Source organism: Raphanus sativus, chromosome 9, assembly GCF_000801105.2.
Source record: "Raphanus sativus cultivar WK10039 chromosome 9, ASM80110v3, whole genome shotgun sequence".
Taxonomy (NCBI): Eukaryota; Viridiplantae; Streptophyta; class Magnoliopsida; order Brassicales; family Brassicaceae; genus Raphanus; species Raphanus sativus.
In genome coordinates this window covers 2,701,446-2,728,813 of record NC_079519.1, presented here as the reverse complement: position 1 = coordinate 2,728,813, position 27,368 = coordinate 2,701,446, and the positions used below count along the sequence as shown (strand labels likewise).

Sequence of the window (27,368 nt, the reverse complement as noted above, 5' to 3'; positions counted from 1 at the left end):
TTAGGTAGATTTTTCAATCTATTTATTTTAATTAAATATATTAAATAAATATGTAAAATTGCATAATTGTCAAAAATTAAAATTAAAAAATATTTATAAAATCTGTAGACATATATAAGAAACTAATGATTTTACGATTTAATTTGATTTTATGATCTAATTTTCTAAAAATATGTATATATTTTTGAAATATTTTTAATTTAAATGATATTTCGAAATTTGAAATACCATAACTGAATATATTATTTTAATGATGATTTATGAGTTATTACCATATTTTAAAAAAGTCTAAAAGTATAAATCGACAATAAAAATGTAATATATGAGTTATTACCATATTTTAAAAAGTTTACCAAAAATATAAATTAACATTAAATATAATTATCTATGTCATATTAATCTATAAGACATGTCATCAAATTTAGTAGTATGTCATATTATTTTGTGAAAATAATTGTAGAGAAGACATGTGGCAAAATCACTTCTCAAATATAGTCTACAGGATGTAAAATTTCATAATTGTCAAAAATTAAAATTAAAAAATATTTATAAAATCTGTAGATATATATAAGAAACTAATGATGTTACGATTTAATTTGATTTTATGATTTAATTTTTATAATTTTCTAAAAATATGTATATATTTTTGAATTATTTTTAATTTAAATGATATTTCGAAATTTGAAATGTTATAATTGAATATATTTATTTTAGTGATGATTTATGAGTTATTACCATATTTTAAAAAAGTCCAAAAATATAAATCGACAATAAAAATGTAATATATGAGTTATTACCATATTTTAAAAAGTTTACCAAAAATATAAATTAACATTAAATATAATTGTCTATGCCATATTAATTTATAATACATGTCATTAATTTTAGTAGCCATGTCATATTATTTTTGTGAAAATGATTGTAGAGAAGACATGTGGCAAAATCACTTCTTAGATATAGTCTACGGGATGTAAAATTTCATAATTGTCAAAAAACTAAAATAAAAAAAAATATTTATAAAATCTGTAGATGTATATAAGAAACTAATGATTTTACGATTTAATTATATTTTATGATTTAATTTTTATAATTTTCTAAAAATATGTATATATTTTTGAAATATTTTTAATTTAAATGATATTTTGAAATTTGAAATGCCATAATTGAATATATTTATTTTAATGATGATTTATGACTTATTACCATATTTAAAAAAAGTCCAAAAATATAAATCGAAAATAAATGTAATATATGAGTTATTACCATATTTTAAAAAGTTTACTAAAAAATATAAATTAACATTAAATATAATTATCCATGTCATATTAATTAATCTATAAGATATGTCATCAATTTTAGTAGCCATGTCCTATTATTTTTGTGAGAATGATTATAGAGAAGACATGTGCCAAAATCACTTCTCAAATATAGTTTAAGGGACAATTATGAATGTCAAGAAACACCTAAAACAAACTATTTTAATATGAAAACCTTTTTAAAAAATATTTAGAAAGGTTTTCATGTTAAAATAGCTAAGCTTGATCTAAACAAAGTAGAGAAGCAAGTGATGGTATGATGATCATCTAATATTTTCCAGGTCAAAAACAAAGAGTCCACATGAATACACCTATAGGATAGTATTTCCACATTATATAACTACGTAGATCCAAATATCTATTTAAAGCATATGCATTAGAGACATTTTTCATTTCTTTTGGACCTATAAGGTAATGCCAGGTTACCTACTTGAGTTATTCTTGGGTTCACCCCTAGAGTGAACATAGAGGTTCACCCAACCAATAGAAATCACTCATTTCACAATTGATATCTTTTAAATAAGGAAACAAAATATTGTCAAGTTATTTTATGTTTTAAAATAAATAAAATAAAAACAAATATAAATAATATTAGTTACAAAAAGTAATTTAAAAATTATATTTTAACATTTTCAAAGAATAAAATAAACCCTAAACCCTAAATCATAAACCCTAAACCCTTGGATATACCTTAAACCCTTGGGTATACCCTAAACCCTTGGGTATATGCTAAATCCTTGGATAATCTTAAACTCTAAATCCTAAACTCTAGTATATGCAAAAAAAATATATATTTTAACGCCGTCATCGAAATATTAAACCCTAAATCCTAAACTCTAAACTTTAAACCTTTGGATAAATCCTAAACTTTTTTTTAGGATTAAGGATTTGGTATTTTTAAGATTTAATGTTTAATGTTTTTAATTTAAATTTTAGAGTTTAGGCTTAGTGTTTTGATGACGGATTTAAAATATTTTTAATTTTTTTTGCATATATTACTATTTTTATTTATTTTAAACATTTTTATTTTAAAAACATAATATAACTTGATAATATTTTGTTTCCTTATTTAAAAGACATCAATTGTGAAATGAGTGATTCCTATTGGTTGGGTGAACCTCTAGGTTCACTCTAGGGGTGAACCCAAGAATAAGTCTACTTACTATTCTCCTACTTTGTCCTTTCCTTTTCAGATTTCTTTTTTCACTATAAAATAAAACGCCGACATAAAACACAATGATCGTCATGACTCGTATCTTATTGTTTATCTATAAAGTTATACGTAAACAACAATATACAAATATCAAAGAAGATTCATGAGATCATCGGTGCCTCCATATTCTTCTCTATTATATATTATCGTCAAATCTAGTTTAGCTCATTGATATATTTGTCACTGAGATCAACTAGGATTTACATTCTTTGAAAAATTATTGACATCAACCCTTATTTAAACCAGTATGTATGCTTATGAGATTATATAACCGATAGGCCTGTGTTTTCAGGAATGGTTGGCACCCATCTATGGAAGTTTCAATATTATATTAGAAACTTTTTATTATTTTATTATGCAGAGCAATAGTTTATTTTTGTTAACATACTAATTGTATATATATGAGTATGTGTGGTATGATTTTAAACAGGGGCGGATGTACAGCCAAGGGTGTGGGGTCACGTGCCCCCAACTCATTTTAAAATTTCCTTCAGTAATTCTTATGTTGTCTATGAAATGCCCCTAACTGAAAAATAATTTTTATGTATGTGCCCCCATCTAATTACATTCCTGCATCCGCTACTGATTTTAAAATTGCTAACTTACCAATTCCCATGCTCGTTTGATACATCCACCTACTTTTGGTATCCGTTTCTGCAGTATACACACCATGCAAGGTAAGGCAGTATAGCGTAAGTAAAATCTGATAACATAGACCGATACAGATGCAGATAAGATAACCATCAATAGTTTGATAACTTGCTTATTATATTTATATATCAAATCTATAAACTTTTGTTTTACCATACATTGTGTTCATTATTCGTGGATAAACTATATTTGGCATTGGTATGTCATCATATCTAGATAAAACTCCTCATTAGCACACTTTGATAACCAAAACTACATTTTAGTGGTTTGAGTTATATGATCTGTTTACTGTATATAACACACATATATATATATATATATATACAATATCTTAGTATAGAATGTTGATAGAGTCAATATTGAAAATATTAGGATATAATTTACACCGGAGAGGCGGAGAATAGTAGGTTGAGTATATATAGAACACGAATAAGCTCATAATGCATATGTATCTTTTGCGACAATACGGTAGAAAGGATCAGACCATGAACAAAAAAAAACTGGAATATATCTTATTTGGCATGGGAAATGTTCTGTTGATTAACAGTTATACACATATAAAAACGGATCAGAAACCCTAATCAAGTATTATGTCTCATTAGAATTCTCGTCACATCACACTCGTGAGTAAAGAGACAAACAATTCACAAGACAAATACTGTACGTACTAAAACATATCGAAAAATCACGTTCTTAAGTACTTAATACATTAATCAGAAGAATAATGAAATCCGATCAGAACTCGTGGAAATTTGTAAAGAAAAAAATATATGAAAAAGGAAATGCAAAAACAAAACACGCTTGTTTAGAAACAATCAAACAAACGAAACAAAAAAAAAAAACAAATCTCACAGATATATATTGTTTGTGTGTGTTTTCTTTTTCTGGCCTAGGAATGATGATGACGACTTGTGCTTCCATCTTCTTGATGGTTGGGATGATGATCTCCGTCGCGGTTTTCCTGGTTTTCCGTCTCATGAACCGGCCGGTACGCAGCGTTCAACGCCGACAAAACTCCGTAATGGTTATGCTCTCCTCCTCCGTAACCAGACGCCAAAGGCTGTCCGGAAAACAAAGCAAAGGGCGCTGGAAAGTTCATCAAATGTACTCCTCCTCCACCTCCTGCTCCACCGCCACCACCACCACCGCCACCGCTCGTGTTGTAAACGTCACCTGAATGATGAAAAGCCCATAGATTCTGCGTATTATTTTCACCACTACTCCAAAACGGAGCCGTGGCAGGAGTCTGGCTAGTAGGCAAAGATCCAGCCGTTGATTGTACTAGATAGTTCCCCATCTGGTTATGATCTACGAGCTGAGAAGAAGAACAAGAATGCGACTCATTCTTGGGACGCACCTGGTGAAGCTGTTGATGATGTTGAGCCATCGCAGGCGTGTGGAAGTAGTAGCTGCTCGGTGTTGTACGAAGATGAGCAGCAGAGAGAGAGGATCTTGAGCTACGAAGTGAGATGTTAAGAGAAGTGAAGTTAGCCGGTATGGTTCCAGTCCCCGTAGCGGCTATAACCGCCGGCTCGGCTTGCTGGAGAAGCCACTCGATGGTTTCACCATCGGATTTATGACCTAGCTCACGTGTGAGCTGAAAGACACGTGCGGCGCACATGGCCGGCATACGGATCCTACGGCCTCGGCCTTCGACTTTGGTGTGTCTGTCCTTTGTTGAGGTTCGCTTCGGAGGTGGTTTCTTGGAGGGAGCGTTAGGGTCGGAGTTAGGTTCGGAAGAGGAAGCTGATGGGATGATGGCTAAGGAAGTGGAAGAGGAGGAAGAAGAATCAAGAAGCTGGAGAGGGAAGTTTGGTCTTTGATGATGATCTGGATCCGGATCCATTGATGATGATGATGATGATCAAAGATGGTGTTGTGGTGGGGAAGTGGGACTACTGTCTCTGTTAGATCTTTATGTGAGCCATAGTTTCTCTCTCTATATTCTGTTTTTTTTAATTGCTAGAGAGAAAGATAGGTTATGGTCCTTAAAGACATGAAACTATTTTCAGATGGGAAGCTTAGCTGTGTGTCTCTGTGTTTGAGTGAGAGAAGAGAGAGAGATTGTTAAAGCGATATGAATATGAAAGCATGGACTTTTTTTTCTTCTTTGCTTTATATCTTTTGTGTTTTTTTTAATTTTTGGAATTTGATTTACATTATAAACTATTCTCTTTGAGAATTTTTCGTTATTTCTGGTAATAAAAGATAGGGTTACGTGATTTTCATTCTGTACAATAATTCAAAAAATAATATGTTTTGCTTTATACCGTACAGTGATCGAGATAAATGGAAAAAAAAAGAAGAATTCGTATTTATTGCGTTTCATGCATATATTTCATAATAATACAACACTTGTCGATTTTTCCAATAATTGAAAAGGGACGTTAGTTTTCGTCGTTACTGTTAACTTCATGTCGATCGCAGAATTAACTGCACAGTTAGCGAAAAGTTCAGCGATTCAGAACTAGAACTCAGAAGTTACATATACTCTCTATATTTTGCACTTACGTGATATCAAAATAATAAATAGATTGAATCATTGACAGGTGATTAATCCATGGCTCTATGGTAGATCACGAGATCGACGTGATAAAATCTAACTTTTGACCAAAAATAAGAACATAAACCCAACCTCCTTAATTTTTATGAAACATTTGTTTTTTTTTGGGGGGGGGTATATGTCTCTTGAATGACTTTCAAGACTTCGATACTATTATCTTCGAAACCATATATAGTCAAAAAGAACAAATATAGAGCTATATATATATAGCAAAATTATATTGCTTCTGCTTTGTTTCCACTATTGGTGTTATCTCGTTGACAGACAAATGTCGTTAAAGGATGTACCACTAAACTTAGAAAATTATTTTGACCCTCCGATGTGGACAAACCATTTTGTTCTTATTTTAGTGAAATTTTGCAAGTAATCATGAAGAAGCTTCCTTTATTTTGTGATGATTATTCAACATATAGACAATGCATATACTGATATTTTGTTGAGTCAATTGGCTTGAAACCTAAAAATAATCATCAAATTAACAAACTGCCTATGATGGGACAAGTTTGGTGACTACAAATCAAAGTGCCATGAGATGGGTTTTAGGGTATAAAGTTAATTAGGAGATAAGTTGTGTGTAGGGAGTGCAATTTCTCTATTTTGTTTACATATAAGTTCTATGGGAGTTTAGACTTTTCTCTTTTAAGTGTACAACATACACAATATGTGGTATTTAATTATGAATTACGTTTATTTATTGAACTTCATCAGTTAATTGATTTGAATGTAAGAAAACGCGACGTTTTAAATAAAGTTGGCGTTTAGAGCATATCTAATATCTAATGCAAGTGAAGTTTTCATGCATTGCATTATATTAATATCAATGGTTAAATTATTTTTTTAGAAATTAAAGAAATTCTCTAATTTTATTTCAAAATTGATACTACTTTCCAAATTTACATTTAAGTAATAATCATTTTCATAAAATCTTAAATTTATCATAATAAAGAGGCAAACTTAATCCTTCTAAATTATTTATAAATGTGTAAATTATTTATAAATGTGTAAGAGTTATTTAATTTATAGGAATTTATAAACCTAACGGACCCTCTAAATAGTAAATTCTAAACAATAATCACTAAACCATAATCCAACTATTAAGTTATTTTTAATTGAATGTATTTTTATAAAAACTGGTATCCAACTTAATTAATGTATTTCAATAAATTTCTCAAAAATTAACCACTATAAAAACATAAGTTTCCGAAGAATTTTTCATAATTTTTGTAACGATCTTCCCCCTCGTTCTTCTTTTTAAAATTTTGAAGTTTTAAATCACTGAAATACTTAATTAGAAACTTCTATAGATTATTTTGTAAGTCATATATAGATACTATACTCTTTAAATTCTATCTAGTATTGGTGTTATGAACATTAAACAATATAAACAACGTATATATATATTTCTTGTTGGTGATACATTCGCATCGCTGATTGTTCCTATGATTTGTTCCAAACCAATTTTCCACAACAAATAATTTTATTCGTGCTGATGCTAATTGACAGGGTTTTGATTTTTTGATATTCAAATTTCAGTCAGCGAATGTATAAATAGTATTTTTATTTTTAATGGGAATAAACTTTTCTTTATATATATATATAAGTTAATATCGGATATTAACTGTAATAATCAAAAGTCTCAGCCAGTATTAAATACACACTAGAAATGAAGAATCAAAACACGGAAAGGAAAAAGAAACGATTGTAAAACGCCATTGTACAAATTTGACATAAATCAGATATTACAATTCAGAAAGAACGATCACGACATTTTACGAATAATAAAGTCAGCTAACTAATTAATCACTCATTAATTCTTTTCAGTCATTTTCTCTACTGACATATATTTATACACATTTGACTCCCCCACTTTTCCTAAAACTAGAATCTAACCTGCTTCAGAAAACAAAAGAAATAACAAAATTGACTAATCAACATATATAAAACTATACTAGATCTCAACATTCTGGTTAGCCAACTCTGAACGATGAAAGGTCGGATTCAATTTTGTATTTGACAAACTGAGCAGTGTGTCAAATACAAATTTTTTTTTTATTTTCAAAAAAAAATTTGTATTTGACACACTGCTCAGTTTGACATTCCTTTTTTTTGTGCAACCCTCAGTTTGACATTCCTATTTGCATATTAAATATTAGTAATTTATTTCCATAAAATATTAGTTATATATCTCTTATTTTGGTTGGAGACGATTAAAATTGACATGTGGTGATATAAATGTAGGATGACAACAATAGTTATAGACTTATAGTAGCCTCGTGGACATTTCTGGTTGATCAAAGTTTCAGTTTTATTGTAAATCAATCATCTATCTGGCTAAATACTTTTAAGGTTGTAAAAATATGAATTTGTAATAAAATGAAAATAAGAAGAAATGAGCGTAATAAATGAACAAATAAGAGAGATAGACAGTGGGGTTAAAACAGACTCCACGTGCGTGTCCTCTGCATCATTCACTCTCTAAAAAGACAGTGACCATAGCCTCATCACTCCCTTGTGGGCCCCACGTCTAGTCCGGTCAAGTTATTAATCTTTCTCAAATTTACATTTATTTCTCCTTTCATCTTTTGGTTGAATCTATTTACCATCAATCACGAACCCTATTTCAAACATTACTGCCAGTAACAAAAAGAAACATCTCAAGAATTTCCAGCCTTAGTTTTTAAGTTTTTACAGAAATTCTCAAGATTCTCTACAGTATTGTGAAAATACACTGTCTTACTTCATTCTAAAATTAAATGTATTTTACTAGAATGTGCAATAAGGCTTAGACAAATTCATGTTCCACAGTGTCCCATCATGTTCCTAATTTCCAAAAAATAATATATAAAAATACATCTAGCCTTTATTAAAAATATACATTTCTCTTACAGTATAAACTATAAAAACTCGATTCTTGTTTATAAATGGAAGGAAACTAACCCTTGATGAGAATTTTTAAATATTTATTTGAATTCATTTATATGCTGAATAATTGGATATATTATATATATATATATATATGTTTAATAATAACAGGATACATAATTTTCTTTTACTGGAATATGCAATTTATATATCAAAAAAATGTTACAAAGATTTGACCAAATGCAATCAAAATCTAAAATCGATATATTTGTTTTGAAAGAAAAAATATAGATTTACAATAATAAAAACGTAACAACTTTGCACTCTTGATATAGAAGCCTTAGTGTTGAAAGGAGTCAGTGAGGAACCGTGAAATTGTATTCCATCTTGCTAGAACTTCACTCATATCCTCTGCATCTTTATGTCAAAGCAAAATTAGGTTCAAATCATTTGAGTTAAAAATATAGAAGAGGATGGTGTGGTAGTAATCAGGACATCTCTTATTCCTCTCCTTCCGAACTTAATATATAATGTAGCTTGGAACCAAGGATCGTGCTTATATTTAAAACCAAGGATCGAACTTAGATATCACGCGCCCGATGCGCCTAGGATTTTCTCTCTCAAGACGCGTTCCCTTTCTTTTCTCCTCCACCGTCGCCGATCTCGGCGGCGGCCCCCTCCCGCCTCCATGGCAAAAAATAAACCCCCAAAAAACAAGCCTTTCGGTCGTCTCCCCACTGGAGTGGCCAAACCCCATGCCTACCCCTCGAAATCGAAGGCGCCTGTCTCCCCAGCCGCCACGCCGAACCCTAAATCTCACCTCGATCTGGCCGGAATCTCCGCTCAGTCGTCTCTAAAACCTTTGCCTACCCAGGAGGACCCCAAATCTTCCCTGGCTGAGCACCCCACCTCTACGCCTTCCAAAACCCTAGCTGTTGGTTCGCCATCCACACCTAGCAAGGAAGCTGTTGACCTAGCGCCTGCAACTGAGGAAGCAGCCGCCGCAAATCCTCCCGGAAACCTAGCGCCTGCAACTAAGGAAGTAGCCGCAAATCCTTCGGCAGCGGATCTTTGGAAAGGGTTTGTCAAGGAGGCCTCCGATAAACTTGAGCCAAAGGAGACGCCTTTCCTACTCGACTCTGGAGAGTCTTGTGTGACAATACCTAACGCAGTCGTTGAGAAAAATAAGAAGGCATGGGAATGCTTTATCTTGGGTCAGTTCTATGAAGAACCCCCAGCTAGAGGAGCCATTCACGCCATTGTTAACGGAATATGGAGTCGTCAGAAACGAGACATTACCGTTAACAAAATGGAAGGAAACGCCTTTCTCTTTCGAGTCCCCTGTCCTAATGCTAGGCGACGCATCCTAAAGCAGAGTCTGTGGCAGATTGATGGACAAACCATGTTTGTCTCAAAATGGTCCCCTGGTATCCAGCAGATCAAGCCAGAACTTGAGACGGTGCCGGTTTGGCTTGAGTTCACAGGAGTGCCTCTTCAGTTCTTCAACAAGGATGCACTGAAGGAGATTGCAGGGATGGTGGGTAATCCTATCTGTTTGCATCCCGCTACGGAGAACCTTACCAACATCGAGGTGGCTAGGGTCTACACTGTTATAGATCCAAGGAAGCAACTTCCAGACTTCGTTAATGCTCGTTTTGAGAGTGGCGATACTCGAAGAATTGCTGTATCCAGTCCTTGGCTCCCATCTCTCTGCTCCTTCTGCAAGAAGTTTGGCCACACTATCACTAAATGTAAGCATGCTCCAAAGACCTGTCTGACCTGCAACTCGGTAAAGCACTCCACTGCCTCGTGCCCACGCACAAATCACTTGAGTGCAAAAAAGGATTCCGATACTCAAGCTATCGAGAAGCAGAAGAAGAGAGAAGGAAAGAAGCCGATTCAAAGTCTTCTGCCTATTGTGGGAACGAGCTCAGTGGCAAATAACAGAGAGCCCAAAGGCGCAAAGAAACATAAGCACGTGGATGCTCAAGAAGCAAATGCTTCAGACAGTACCCCACCGGCTAAGACTGCTCCCTCCTCAGACTCTAAAGACTTCTCTGGAAGCTCAGTCTCTATATCTCATGACCTGTCCAAGGGGAGCTTGTGCGTTGACCTCTCGGCTGAAGGCAGCTTCGAAGATCAGCAGTCCAGCCCTGATTCTTCTGGCACCTCTGGCTCGTCTTCGGACACTAATCTTTCAGAAGGAGAGGATAACTCGAAGGATGAAGGGGACGAGTTCATTGAATACTTCTCCAAGCGATACAAGAAGCAGGAAAAGGCAAAAGCCAGGGCTAGAGGCCCTTTAATCCTCTAACTCCCCCTCCCTCCATGGATCTGTTTTGCTGGAATATTAGAGGAATAAACGATTCAGTAAAACGTCGTGGTCTGAAGAAGTGGATTCGTAAATATAACCCCATTTTTGGTTGTCTCGTTGAGACGCATGTACATCAGCCAAAGTCGGTTTCCATTATGAATAACATCCTGCCCAACTGGTCCTTCGCTTCAAACTATGAGTTCTCCGACCTCGGAAAAATCTGGATTGTGTGGAAGCCATCTGTGCAGGTCAACATCATCTCAAAGTCTCTGCAAATGATCACCTGCTCTGTCAAACTTCCTTTTCAGACAAGTGAGTTTGTGGTCTCTTTTATCTATGCTTCTAACTGTCGTAAAGAAAGAAGACTCTTATGGAGTGAGCTCGAAGCCACTTCCTGCTCCCCTCAACTGTGTGGTCTTCCTTGGATTGTGTTGGGAGATTTTAATGAAATTATCAGTCCTGCTGAGCACTCCCGAGCCGACCTATCTACCTCCACCAGAGGGATGAGAGACTTCAGTGAATGCCTTCAGCGCTGCTTGCTCTCTGATCTTCACTACAGTGGTATCTCGTTCACTTGGTCAAACTCGTCTGTCTCCAAAAAGTTGGATCGCATTCTGTGTAACGAAGATTGGTTGGAAGCATTCCCGGAGTCTATAGCTGTTTTTGGGAAACCTGGTATCTCTGATCACAGCCCCTGCTGCACTTTCCTTGACCAGCTAAAGCCTCCTCAAAAGCGGCCCTTCCGATTCTTTGCCCATCTAAACTGTCACCCAGATTTCCGGAATCTTGTCAAAGCTACCTGGAACTCTCTGCCGTTTCATGGGACTAGGCAGCTGGTTGTTTCGAAGAAATTAAAAGAAATGAAGCCTATTATCCGCTCCTTCAATAAGGAAAATTTTTCGGAAATTGAAAAGCGGGTACAAGAGGCTTTTGATCACCTAACCGACTGTCAACAGGAATCCCTGTCTACTCCAAGCTTAGCTGCTGCTGCTGCAGAGAAATCTGCTCATGCCAAATGGTTCACTCTGGCCAAGGCTGAGGATAAATTCTTGCATCAAAGGTCTAGAGTTCAATGGTCAGCAGAGGGAGATGCGGGTACTGCTTTCTTTCACCGAGCTATTCGAGCAAGACAAGCTCAAAATCACATTCACTACCTCATGGAAAATGGCTCTATTATCGACACCCTTGATGGAATTAAATGCCATGCGGTAAACCATTTCCAGCAGCTCCTTGGAGGTCCTAATGTGGCTACCACCTCTTCACCTGCAGATATTGCCTCTGTTATGCAAGTTAAATGCTCCTCCGAAGCCATATCAGCCCTCGCAGCGCCTTTTTCTGACCTGGACATTGAGAAAGCCTTCCTCTCCCTCCCAAAGAACAAGTCACCAGGACCCGACGGTTACCCGGCTGAATTCTTCACTGCCAACTGGAAGGTTGTTGGGCGGGACATGATTGATGCAGTGAAGGAGTTTCTGAGTACAGGGGACCTGCTTCAGCAATGGAATGCGACACTTCTGATTCTAGTACCGAAGAAGACTACTGCTACTAAGATCACTGAGTTTCGTCCCATTGCGTGCTGCAACACAGTGTATAAGGTGGCATCAAAGCTCCTGGCTAATAGACTGAAAGACCATCTCCCAACTCTAATCTCTACCTCTCAATCTGCGTTTGTTCCTGGCCGCTTATTGGTGGAGAATGTTCTGTTGGCAACAGAGCTTGTTTCGGGGTATAACTGGAAGAAAATCTCCAAAAGGTGTATGCTCAAAGTTGACCTCCAAAAGGCTTTCGACACCCTCGATTGGAACTTCGTTCTTTACACCCTTGAGGCTCTGGATTTCCCGCTGATGTTTAGGAACCTGATCAAGAAATGCCTAACAACAACGCGTTTTTCAGTGGCTATTAATGGGGAACCTTGTGGCTACTTCAAGGGGACTAGAGGTCTCCGCCAGGGTGACCCCCTCTCACCCTATCTCTTTGTCCTTGCCCTTGAGGTCTTCTCTCAACAACTGAGAATGAAATATCTTGATGGAGCTATTGGTTACCACCCAAACACGCCGGCTCTTCAGGTCACTCATCTAGCTTTTGCTGATGACTTGATGATCTTTGCGGATGGTACCACTGATTCAGTCAAATGCATTGCTGAGACGATGGAGGAGTTTGCTCTTTGGTCAGGTCTACGCATGAACAAAGCGAAGACAGAGCTATATACGGCTGGCCTAAATGCAGACGAAGCCTTGGAGATTTCCCGGCTGGGTTTCTCTATTGGAGCAATGCCAATCAGGTATCTAGGCCTTCCGCTTATGTATCGAAAGCTGAGGCTCCCTGACTACAAACCCCTAATTGATAGGATCTCCGCAAACTTCAATTGCTGGTCGGCTCGAGCTCTATCCTTTGCAGGGAGGAAACAGCTTTTGTCCTCAGTTATCTATGGTTCTATCAATTTCTGGACCTCCGCTTTTATATTGCCTAAGAACTGCATAAAAAGGATTGAGGCTCTCTGTTCTCAATTCCTATGGGGCGGGACAGAAACGAAGAGAAGCATAGCAAAGGTCGCTTGGAAAACCGTTACTCTGCCAAAGGAGGAGGGGGGTCTAGGGCTTCGGGATATTAGCCGCTGGAACAAAACGCTGTGCCTGAAACTGATCTGGCGCCTATACACTGCTCAGGACTCGCTTTGGGCTTCTTGGGTTAAAGAGTACCGAGTCAAGGGAGGTAATTTCTGGGCTATTGATGCTTCTAAAACTACATCATCTACTTGGCATAGTTTGCTGTCTTTGCGTGGTCTTGCTGCAGGTTTCCTAAAAGCAAAACTTGGCAATGGGCAGCAGATAAGCTTCTGGTACGATCGTTGGACGCCCCTAGGATCTCTCATTGACTGCTTTGGTCCCACTGGTCCTAGAGAACTGCAGATAGAAGAAACTGCCTTGGTTAGGCATGCGTGCAATGATGAAGGATGGCTCTTGCGTGGTGCACGATCTCAAGCTGCTGAGGAGCTTCAACTGCATCTCACAACCATTCCACTCCCCTCGTTAAGTGCTACGGATGATTCTTATGTGTGGGAGACGGGTGGTAATGAGCTGCAGGAGTACTCCACGAGTAAAACTTGGGAAGATGTGCGAAACCGAGCAACAAAGAAAAGTTGGACCCGCAACATTTGGTTCAAAGGCCACATCCCTCGTCATGCTTTCACTGTCTGGGTGGCTCATCAAGATCGATTGCCTACTCGCGCTAGACTGGTTGGCTGGGGAATGAATATTCCATCTTCATGCTGCCTTTGTAGTTTGTTTGAGGAATCGCGTGACCATCTCTTCCTTAGGTGTGAAGTTAGTGATGTTGTGTGGCAGTTTGTGCTTGGTAGACTTGGCTATTCTCATAGAGGCTTTCATTCTTGGTATGCTTTTTGGGAATGGATGGGGCTTAAGGACTCGGTGGTAAGCTTAACTCTCAAACGAGCTGCTGCTCAAGTCACTATTTCCTGCATCTGGACCGAGAGAAACAAGAGACTTCATGACAGTACCTCCCAAACGCCTCTCGCCATCTCCAAGAAGATAGATCGTATTATCAGGGACGCAATTTTGGGAAGAAAACACACTGCTCTGTTCCACCCTCTAATGCAGGAATGGCTCAGATTTGATTGATTCTTAGGCTCTCTAGGAATTTTGCTGTTAGCTTGGCCTTGTTTATTTTTTTTGCCAAGGCTAACTTAACATAGTTTCCCCTTTTTTTTGTAAAGTTTACAAACTCTTCTCATATTTATATGATATTCACATTTTGGCAAAAAAAAAAAATGTAGCTTGGAACAAACTAGTACAGGGATGGATGAAGTGTGATTATTATCAAGAGATATTGAATCGTGATAATCTAGTCAGGCTTGATCTGTGGAGCTAATACCCATGAATAGAACATGTCCCAGCTGGTTCACCCTAGAAAAAAACATTTTAAGAATAAATGATCACTTATCTCTGGTTTACCATAGAGAGGACACTATGTAGGGATAAATCCCCACTTCTTCAGGCGCCATGAAGTGTTGTGTTTGTTACGGCAAATAAAATAAGCGATGAAAACTTCTTTTAAATGGATTGACTAAACCGTATAATCCTATACAAACCATCAAGAAGTGGTTGTACTCGGATCTGGTACCATGTCATTTCAACAAGAACTTACAACTATAGTCGAGTGGTAAGAAGATGGTTTAAGATGTCAACACTCTTTAAATTTGATTCAATCTATTATGCAAAACTAAATCACCTTATTCTAGATATCCACACACAAATATCAAAGATGAATTGTGCTGGCTATTTGCATTACATATTAGTTTATATTTTTTTATAGATCCATAATATGTCTAAGTTAATAATAAAATGAACTTACCACTATAAACATCAAATATGATTACTTTTTAAGAGTCCCCAAAAAAGATTAATATTTTTTTTTTCAAGAAAATCGTTTCATTTTCGTAGTGAGTATTAATTTTTATTAATTTATTAATAAAATTTGAGTGGTAGATAGAAAACTAATGTTTAGCGTTTTTGAGAGAAAAGTCATAAGATTCTCTCCTAAAAGTACACTAGTCACTATTTTTAATATCATCCGTTTCAGCCATTATTTTCCAACTCACTCATGTATGTAGATAAAAAGGGATACACTTGAGTATAGTATGCAAAATGGACAGAGAAAATAATAAATGAAAACAAATACTTAATTAAAAGAAAAAGTGGGCTCCCATCCACATTCACCAGCAATGATTGCCTCACTGCCTTTGCAGCTCCACTTCTGCCTCTTTCCTCTTTCTTTTTATTTATTTTATTTTCCCCACCTCACTTTAGATTTGTTTCTAATTCTTGAAATAATTTCTCTCTAAAAAATTCCTCTGCCCTCTCTCTAGACTTTTTGCCGTGAAACACTGCTTCCGGCCGACGGCGTTGGCTCCCACAGGCACCGTCGATCCGGCCTCCTGTCATTTTCCTTTCATCTCTTTTTTTCTTTTGTTTGCGGCCATGGGAGGAAGAAAGCTCTGTGCTTCCTCTCTGTTTTAGCTAGTTATCTTTTGATTCCGGGACGGGGGATTCCCATAGATCCACCATCGCTGGCTTAGACTCCGGGGAGTGGAGGTCTTCTTTTACCTCGCGCCGTCGGCTTTAGTTTGGGGTTTGTCTTTGTTCCGACACGGTGGAAGTTTGGATGCTGTTCTCGGCTTCTGGTTTGGTTCGATCGTTTTTTGGATGAGGTATCGATTGACGATGACGCTCTCCGACGACCATGCTAAAGAATCGAAGGCGGAGAAAGTATGGGATGGTCAAGTTAGTGGCGTCTGATTGCTCGGGATGAGATATCGAAATAGGTTCGATATGGCTCTCCGTTCAAGCGAGCTCGGACGCAGAAGAATGGTGGAGTAAGGCCCGGTATGCTCCGGCGAATCGTTGGTGTCGGATTTCCGGTGATGAATCAGGGCGGTGACGATCAAGCGGAGAAATCGCGACGCATGGTGCCTCATTGTCGAGGTGTGTACACGTACGGCGTCAGTTTGACGCGTGTACCGTTTCTTTTAGTGGGTTTCGGTGTGGAGTTTGGCCCTGTTCGTGTTTGTAAGGACTGCCCATTTGGTTTATGGGCTTTAAGTTGTAGTTTTATATATGGGCTTCGGCTTTGTAACCCTAGGCCTTGGGCCTTTTAATAATAATATAATTAGATGGCAAAAAAAAAAGATTTGTTTCTAATTCTATATTTGACCCGGATTTTAATTTGATTTACATTTAGTCTACCTTTCTCTCAATATACTGTACATATACGGTATAACATCAAATGATCCTCTTCCCATACTCCTTTATTGCTTATTTCCCATATTTTACAAACATTTATGCATTATGTGTATCTCTATAAATAAATTAAAGTATATATAGATAGTCTATTTTGAGTTTTTATATACAAAATTATTTGATGCAAGTACGTGTGTAAATTAATAAAAAATAATTTCACGCAGCCTTTAAAAAAACAAAGAAATTCTTAGTATATTATAGTGAAATTCAACATCATATATATATTTTTAATAAAATATGTGAAAATTTGTCTACCTAACTAATCAAATTCTACACATAATATAAATTAAATAAGTAATCTATATTGTAAACCATATTTAAACAGCCTATCCACCAGATATAGTTATTTTTTGTCAGTGATCTACTCTGTTAATAAATATATAGAAATGTATATTTACGAAAAATTAGTGATCAGAACTACTAGTTTGGTGTGTAAAGTTTATATGAGTTTGTGTGTTTGATTACAAAAAAAAAAGTTAGTGATCAATAAACTATATATTTCTGGATTCAGTTTCAATGTTCAAAAGCTCCATAAATAGTTTAGCGCTTGTTTCTATATGAACTGTGACGTGTGCGTATAAATAATAATATCTCCTAACCAAATTACATTTACATAAAATGTAACCATTATATATGTTCGTTATGTGTCTAGTTACATCGTACAGACAGTTTAAGATGAACATCATTGTATATTTGTATATACACGTTTAACGTTACGAGAACAATTAAACGACACTTCATAATCTTTTATTTATGCTAAATTTTATTTAATATAAATTATACTAAGCAATGATGAATAATCCATGTATATGCATTAAAAGCCATGTGTACTGTCATGTTTTGATAGAGAGATAAAGGAATAAAATTGGCATGGATAACCCATGTGACGATACCAATATACCATACATATAGCTTCTGACCAAACACAATTTGGTCGACATATAATCAATCAAAGTTGCTTATATCGATTATAGAATTTTATATCAATTCAACTGAATAAACTTTAAGTCCAATGCCATAGTTAAAAGGGATGATTTAGGAATGATGAATCCACCGCATAATACTAGCTCCAATAATAAAAAATTATGAAGTAAAGATCCAGACTTTTCTAATATTTTTGTTGTGTGGCCAAAATTGATTTAAAAATTATTAGAATCAAACTAGTAATCTTTTTGTGTGGCCAAGATTGATTCAATTAAGTCGAAACACCCAAAATAATTGATTTGTTGTTGGCGAAATCACAACAAAGTTTGTCTCTGCGAATTCCTTATCTCCCGTAAATAACCTTAGGTCCTTCCATGGCCGTCGTTTTCTCTCATGTCTTCCTCGGCCACTTTCTTTAGTCGTCTAACATTTTCTAAAATGTAATTAGTTCTTATAACAAATCAAAATATAAAAAGCAATATATATATATATATATATATACTTTTAAAAAGCAATATTTATGTTTGAAACAATCAATAATTTGCAAAAAAAAAAAAAAAAAAAAAAAAACAATCAATAATTTATTCTTAGTTCTACTTGAAAATCAATATTTTATTAATAGTGTAACCTAAAAACTAATTTCTCATCACTCGTAATTGATTTATTCTAGTAAAGATCATGCGAATAACACAAGCTTTCATATTGCGACGTAAAGATGGGAATGGGATCCGGGTTGCAGCTCGTCAAGTTCCTCACTGCTGGTACTATATACTGGGACGCTGATGTGCAATGTAGCACTCTTTTCTTTTACCTAATAGTCTTTGTAACTAATGGTTTTCATCATCCGGATGCAAATAAAATTAAGCTTGCTTATTTTAGGTGACAACAAAGGTTGATTAGTTTAAAGAGTGGTAGTTTTGGAGTCGGTTATATATATGGTTAGAATCCATCCCTATGATTTTATTCTTATTTTACATCCGTTAAATCGTTTAGTGATCTTGCTTAGTGCTCAGCATTTATTTTTTCATTGTGTGACTTTGCTTAATATTTACTTTTTCATTAGTGTTCAGTACTTATTGCATTCCCTTTTTAATTGTTTGCGTTGTTTCTTCTCTTGTTTTTGGTCATCAGAAAATCATGGAAATTATATTATATCTCCTTTACCTTTCTGTTATGTTAGGCGCTAGTGTTCAAAGATTCGGTATCATTTATACGTCGTCAATTTAATTAGTTCCTCGGGGTTTAAAGCAAAGATTGAAGCAGCAAAAAAAAACAAATAAACAAAACTGTGGGTACGATGGATTGTAATAAGGATATTGTACATTGTGTTGTGAACGTATGAGGCGTGGATTATATTGGTAGTGTACAAATCATAAGATGAAGATGAATTGGTGTCATTAATTGTGTCCTATAGTGAAATTAATTCGAGGAAGAAGCAATGAAACGACACCAGCTTTGCCAGCATTTGTGTCTTTTAATCTTCAAAATATATACATATCATGGAAGCTTTGTTTGAAAGGGATCACTCTACGTACTGTTTAAGGAGTTTGAAATATAAAAGAAAGATTCATGCGATCTGTAATAATTGGCACTTTTTGGTAATAATGGGTATCTATTTTATTTTATTAGCTAGAGATTATTTTTTAATTTTCTTTTTTTTCTTTTTGAAATAAATGTTTTAATTTTGACGTTCCTTATAAACTTAAACAGTTAATTAAATTTTATAAGTACTTAAATTTAGGTGTCTAAAACATCTTTGTCTGATAAAAGTATTAAGCTGTTGTGTCTGTTCAGATAACTACAACAATTTATATCCAATAAGCGTCACTCCCATATGTTTAAAACAGTTTCTCCATTTTTAAGGTAACTACCACGTATGGCTGGTATAAATATTGTTGTGTGGGTCTTTCTAACGTTGGTAGACATGCTCCAAAGAAATAATCGGTTGAGACTCGAAGCTGGATCAAAAAGAAAATTGCTGGTAGTAAGATTCATGCATGTAATTTAGTTCTGGTGCAATAAATAATTGCATAGAAAGAGAAAAAAAAGAAGAAACAACATAAAAGTTGTCCTCTCATGAACTGTCACTACGACTAGTGACACAATCACGTTGCATCCGGAACCCTAGCATTCATCATTCATTGTTTGTGTGTTTGTACATTATTCATGTCTCCACATCTACATATTTACCCCTCCGTTCGTATCTCTGTCTCTACTCTACTTTTATATGGTATGTATAAACTTTAAATTCGAACCGAACTAGCTTAATTATAAAATTAATTTCTGATAACTACATTTTTGGGGGTGTAATTTCTGTTTTATTTATTTTTGAGAAAGGGCTAATTTCTATTTTATTTTTGTAACTGAAGTATCTTAGACCTTCGGTCTATAGTCATTTTGGACTAGTAATCCAAACATATAAATTTATCCACTTCCGCTACCGATAGGACTCAAACCTAGGACCTGGTAATACGTACTCCTGCAAGAGCTTCTAAAGGGTCAATCTATAGAGCAACCGACACGACCTTGACTTTTTAGTTTTGAGTACCCTTCCCTATCTCTTAGATTGGTATTAACTAGAGTAAAATGGTGGAAAAATAAAGGTGAAAATGGAGGTAATAAAGGTGAAAAATGGAGGCAAGAGAAGCAAAATTCAGAGTAAAACTTTCTCTGTATATAACGCTATTCCAGTTATTTTCTTTTCTTTTGGCATAAATGAGCTGAAAACAAATTTCATATGTCTGGTTAAAAAATAATGACTCAAATATTGTTCACTCCATTTTATTGCCGCTAAAAGTACCTTCTAGTCACACGCTTAAATTATTTTTATGTTGAGTAAAAACTGTGTTGACTGGAATGTTGGCGTTATTATAGTTGATTTCAAATCTATGTGCTTTCTCTATCTAGATTAGATCTATTGACTGGTATGGACTGATAGTATACTATCTTCCTAATGTATAATATAATAACAGAATAGAAATTATTAATTACTTTAATATTGGTATCATTCCATATGTATCTAAAATATTAATACTGAAGTACATTTAACTATATCCCCTTAGTTTTCCACAAATATTACTATTTCATGCCACTGCAATCAAAACACAGTAGTTTAATTATTTAGTTTCACCATTAAAAAAATGTGGCATATTATTATTTTGTTTGGGCTTTCTTTTTGATTTACATGGTCCACAATTCTAAACCAATTGATTGTAATATCTACAATACTAAACCCGTCCGATAGAAATATCTAAATTAAACACCCAAAACCAATTAGTGCAAATTATTATTCATATTAAAACATATCTACACAAGTATACAAACATATTCTATTGCTTATATGGTGGAAATAAATTTCACAGTGAATAAACATTTTTGATTGTTTTGCTTATGATAAATTTTTGGTTTTGTTTTAGATGATTTATATTTTGGTTTGTTCCTGACCAAAAAAATTGGTTTGCAATATAAACCGTAAATGAATCAAAATTTGGTTTGTTAATAATATCTAACCTAATTAAACTGCTTCCTTCCATTCCATGAAACCATCCTAAATCAGTTTTAAATTTACGAAATTTTTAATTAATGTACATTAATCACATTTAAAGAATTGATACTCACTCAAAGATTTTTCTAATACTATGCGATCATAATATTTTCACTCACAGATTTTCCTAATCCTACGGGAACATAATAGAAACTATTTATTGTTCAACAGCTCGAATCAAATAACTAACAATTCGAAAATCTATTTAAAAATCTTGACCACCAAGTTCTCCTAAAATCTATGAATATTTTTTTTCCTAATAGATAATAAACTAACACAATATGAAAATCTTTTTAAATATCTTGACCACTAAGTTCTCCTTTTCTCTACGAATATTCTTTTTTCCTAATAGATACTATATAATAAATGTACATTTAATTACTTTTAAGATCTTTTGCCTTTGATTGTGTTTTTAAATTATAACTACCAAAAATAAAATATCGAACTTATTGACATTTAATCTAACGTGCGCCATCTCTCACCACCAGCAGTATATATATCTCATCATCTATTCTCCAAATCATATCCCAAAAAATCGAAAACCTATAATATGTCGAAGATGACGACGTTTGTTCCTCTAACCAAACTCAGACCTTTCAAAGACGACTGGCGTGTTCAAGTTAAATGTTTACATTCATGGAAGCAAAACACCACTTTTGCAGGTAATACTTTCGAAATGGTCTTGGCAGATCAATGGGTAAGTTCGTTTTGTACCCTTTATTGTATTACGAATGTTTCAAATGTATCTAAGATGACTTTTTTTTTGTTAGGGTAACAAGATCCATGCTACTTGCAAACGATCTCTCATGCACCGAATTCAGCGTATCTTAGCTTTAGATTCATGGGGTGTCATTGAACATGTCAATGTCAATGCAGCTGGTGGTCAGTATCGAACCACAAACTATTATGAGAATAATAAATTGGAATTTAAAAAAAAACACACAATAATATTTTCATTCTAAAAAATGGATATTTATATAAAATCATACTTTTTAATCAAACACTCAACAAACCGAACAAAATACACCAATATAAAATTCAACAAATATGAAAGCCACTAAATTTTTATTTACCATTTCATCTTTCCAAACATACATCCGCGCGGACGCGCGGGTCCAAAATCTAGTTCTGATTAAAAATAATGATCGAATTCGACGTGCTCACCTTCCAGGGGAATTCGTAATTGTTAATTACGAACTCATTCAAATTGGAATTGAAGCTTACAACAAAAATACAGCTATCAAAGTTCTGGTGGCTTAGATCATCTCTAATGTAAAACTCTATTTTTTCTTCCAAAATAGAAGAAAGAGAAAATGAAATATAATTAATCCAATCTAATTCTATATCTCATTACATAATAGAGTAATGAACAAATGCAAAATAGATTATTCTATTTATAGTGTAAACTCTATTATACAATAAGATATGAAGTTGAATTGGAACATATGTTATTCTATACTCCATTTTACTTCATTTTAGAAGAAAAAATAAAATAGGGTTAGAGATGCTCTTAATAGTAGACCGGTAGTATAAAAAGTTGATTTCTTTGTATTCTAGATTCAAACCAACCTTAATATGAAGAATTATTCTTTAAATCAGATTTTTTTTTTATAAACTAACTCCATATCTATTGAAGATTATGGATTTAAAATTCAAAATTTTCATAAATAATAAATTTTATTGATTTCGAGATAGACCGGTTCAAAATATGATATACATAAATAAAATAATATTTTAATTTCTTATGTAAATATATATTCTATTAAAATAATAATAATTTTTATATATGCAATTTACAGACAAAATATTTTATTTTATTGTTACAATAGAATCTATCTCTATACAATAGAATAAATATGTGTTGTAGTCCTCTTGGACATAAAATAACATTCTCCACTGATAATTAGCAACCTCTTACCAATCTTTATTTCTAAACGAGCCAACCTCGACCTCTTAAATCTGGACGTTTTAGTGATATTTTGCTATTGGCTAATATTCCAAACGGAAACTGTTTTCTATGATTAAATGAAACAACATTAAATGTAGCTGAACTAAAAATGAAAGAAGTAAAAGAGGACTAAATAATTTAGGGTAAACAAATTATTCTATCAGTGTTTAAGGTTGTCTAACTTTTCTTCTTGTATTACCATTTTGTTCGGTTGGATGAAAGAAAAACATTTATATATATTAAGGGGACAAGAGCTGCCAATCGTATGTACGTTTTATTCATTGTTTTTACATTATTAAAGTAAAACGAAAATAAAAATATTACAAAAATTATAGGTTCATATTTCGTCAATACCCCTCGGAAAAATGTAGAGAATTACAAGAAATGCCACGAAATGACTTTGGAGAACCCTCAAGTTTCTTTCAATCGTTATCTCCATTTCTCTTTGATCCCAAAGTGTATTATCAACTTTCGTTTATTTTCATGATTTTAAATTTAATTTTACAAAAATTGGTGGTCACACACTCCACCTAGAAGCCTATCAACATCCGTGTCGGCAAATATTCACAAAACCCTATTGATCGACGTGTATCTCCATAAAACACACGCATAATATATGTATGTGTGAATTGAAATATATTGCTAATAATACGGTTGGACTTTTTGGTAGCTATATCGAAAATCTGAAATGTACGTGAGACAAGTTTAGTGGAAACTGAAAAAGACGTCCATGGCGGAGTTAGTGGGTTTGCTAAGCTGACAGTGCCCCGTCGCTCTCCGACGTCCGTATTCTCGTTTCCCGATCTCTATTAGGGCTGATGCCATTCTCTTCCTCCTTCACAGCATCTCCAATTCTTTTAAAAAGAAAGAAAAGTCAATCAGACAAGTTCGGAATTCGTATCAATAAACGTACGTAACAATTATGATATTACAAAAGAAGGAGTCTATTTGATGCATCATAAAATAATCCATCGAGTCTTCAATCTCCATTTATTTGAAAGAAAAAACAGATATAATACGAAGCAGTAGAGAAAGGTATATATAGGACAATTTCAGATAAATGTATATCTCTCTGATACATTTGAAAAGAAAAAATCAAGTTTATGCCAAGAAACAAATTCCACTATCACGAATTGCATTGAGATTTTTTTGTTACCATTGCAGACACACCTTACGTTGGAATATTCAAAGGATACTAAACAAGAGTAATTTGGCCAAATACCTAGCTGTGTATTTTTGTCTCTACGCAAAAATGTTTACAACAATAAGAAGAAACTAGATTCTGAAAGCGCATGTATATTTTTTTAATTTTTTAAATATATTATGCATACACTTTTATGTTTAAATTATTTAGTACATCATTAGAAAGTTTAATTAGTTTGATGGTGGGCAAAATGGATGAAGTTGATTTGTTTAATTTTTATGCTTAACAGATTAAATATCAACCGTAAATGTGGATATATATTTTGGTAGGTATAATATATAATTTTAGAAGCTAAAAATTTGTAAAAGAAATATTTACAATCTAATTAATTTCAGTAACATAATTGTTGAGACATTTTGATTTCATTTATTTTAGTCTTTTCTAAATATACATATAAAATGTTTAAATATATAAATTTGGCCTTTAATGAATAAGAAAGCATATTTAAAATATCCGAGTACAATGTCAGCCAATATATATTCTTGTTAGAGTTTGTATTTATATTCTGAGTTCCATAGATTTAGTGGGTAAGAAATTAACCATATTTTTTATAAACGTAAAAAAGCAATTACGTAAAAGTAACTGTTTTAAAATGGATGCCACCTTAACTATTTTTTTTTGTTTTTGTAGATGATGATAGTGGTTTACTAGAATTGTATAATTAGACAGCAATTAGGTAAAAGTTATTTTGAAAAAAAATAGGTCCAGTGGCATATAATGTAATATTCCAGGTGAGGGTAGGGGTAAATATTAAGCATGGTTATGTTTTAATAAATTAGATACCCCAAATAAAATAATTTCTCAAACCCACACTATTTTTAAAAAAATAGAAAACCTTTTTAATATCCTACAATCCTTAATAATTTTGTTTTGATCAGAGTTCTTAGTCCTTATGTTTACTTTTTACAGATAATGGAAAATGTAATGATAAGAATTCATTTTGATAATAATCTATATAGGCTCACCTTCAGACTGCATAGATACATGCATGAGCCTATAGCCCAGTATAAAAAATGTATTCAGATGTAGAATTATAACATTACTTAGATTAAATTTTATTTAAAAAATCAATCATTGTGTAGTTTGCAAAAGTTCAGCTTTTCCCTCTTTAAGGTTTGTATTTTGGTCGATGTTACTTGTCGTGGCCAATAACGATAGGAATATCGAATACACTTCAACCTAAAATAAATTAGAAAATCTACACCTGATGTGATGAGTAATTATTGAATAATCTTAAGTTTGTTTGTTATTAATTCACTATATAGACTAGACTAGACTAGACAAGACTAGTAGTCCATACTAGTAGAGGCCTCGGGATCTACTTCTTGGTTCGACCCCAATTTTCCGACAAGACGTCACTTGATTTAAATAAAAACTAAAACAATAACCTTAGGAGTATTACCTTTTTCTAGCAGTAACCTATGATGGCGCTCAGATAGGACATGGTACAAGATTCTTCGTGTGGTTTTCGGTTTTCCTAATGGTCAAGCCTAACAGAGTGTAATTGGTTACGCTCTCCTCCCATCTGGAAAGAGCAACTGATCCACAAAAAGTAGTTAACTTAATTATAATTATTTCTTTGATTATTTTTGGTTAAAATTGAATTATAGTGGTTGACTTAATTATCTCTTAGATGTCTCTGTTTTTGGCACTCCCTGCAATCTGTTGCAGGTGACTTTAGAAGTTAGCAGGTATAGGTGTTGCTATCAGGGGTTGTGAATTGGGTTGAAAGATGAATGAATCATATGAATTTCCAGGGAAAAAAATGAATTATAGTAGCTTTTTGGGTCAACAAATTGAACTATAGCTATTTCCAGTTAGTTTCTCTTTATTACAGGGTAGCTTATTGAGTGTAGTTGATAGGCATGTCACAAGAAAAATTGCCGTAGTTTTGCCATATGTATAAATAAATTAATTTTGTCTTCAATCCAACCTTATTGCATGCCTTATCATTATTAGGTCCCAATGGGGTAATTCGATTATAGTTACAAATGATTTTCCTTAGTTTTTGTTTTTTTGTTTGGCCAATTTAAAATCGCTAAATGAAATAGAAACACAAAGCTAACAGGTGTGCTGGCAAGTTCAGTTTTGTTTGCCACTAGATATGTAATTATAGGAAACCCAAATAGCAATTTTTTTGTCGTAAGAACAAATGTTAAAGCAAAAGAAAACACTATTACCAAAATTTAATTTAATTTTTTGTCATCAGCTAAAACAGAGAACCATCTGATACCTCTTCATCCATAAAGACCAAAATTTAAAATAGTTTCTTGAATTCCAAGATGAATCCTCCTTTTTTTTTTTTAATTGGCTTTCTCTTAATTATTTGCCTTTTTGTTTTCCGAGAGAGTTCAAACAAAGTTTTGATTTATTACACATTTTGTATAGAAACATACCTACCTTCACAGAGAGAAAAGACGCACATGTAGAAACAGTTATGTCCATCATGATAAATTCCTCAACAAAGAATAGAGTCCGTTTCCTATTTTCATCCCATCTCTACAAATATCCTAAGAACAATCAAGACTGTTTCTCTAGGATGCTTCTTGAGAATTTATAATACATGTAGTTTAGATAAAAAAACATCTAATCTATTAATTTAAGTATTATCTACTATTTGAAGTTCTCATTTAAATTTTGGACTCTTTTATAGTTGTTACTAGAATATATCATGTCTCCTATACAATGCAACCTACCAATCTAATCTATTAATTTAGGGATTATCTACTATTTGAAGTTCTCATTTAAATTTTGGACTTTTTGATAGTTGTTGTTAGAATATATATTATGTCTCCTATACAATGCAACCTACCAACTTAAATTAAACCAAATCTTAACCAACATAGATTAGTTAAATCTAACCAGTAACACTTTTATAATATTTTTGGTTAATCTCTTAATATAATTAGATCATATAAAACTGAACCACTCTTAAATCAACGAGTTCCATATCATTCCAGACATAAGAGAAAAAATATCCGACTCATTTACAACGTAAGCATACAAAGACCGT

At 33.9% G+C, this 27,368-nt stretch overlaps 2 protein-coding genes across 2 annotated transcripts; one reads left to right on the top strand and one right to left on the bottom strand.

Annotated features, from left to right (window-relative positions):
• Window positions 1–3,865: 3,865 nt before the first annotated feature.
• Window positions 3,866–5,267, bottom strand: LOC108823873 (transcription factor TCP15). Its single transcript, XM_018597166.2, has one exon. It carries the CDS (start codon window positions 5,024–5,026, stop codon window positions 4,070–4,072), a length of 957 nt encoding a protein of 318 aa, XP_018452668.2. The 5' UTR covers window positions 5,027–5,267; the 3' UTR covers window positions 3,866–4,069.
• Window positions 5,268–11,074: 5,807 nt separating this feature from the next.
• On the top strand, window positions 11,075–14,557 carry LOC108839423 (uncharacterized). Its single transcript, XM_018612187.2, has one exon. It carries the CDS (start codon window positions 11,075–11,077, stop codon window positions 14,555–14,557), a length of 3,483 nt encoding a protein of 1,160 aa, XP_018467689.2.
• Window positions 14,558–27,368: the final 12,811 nt, after the last annotated feature.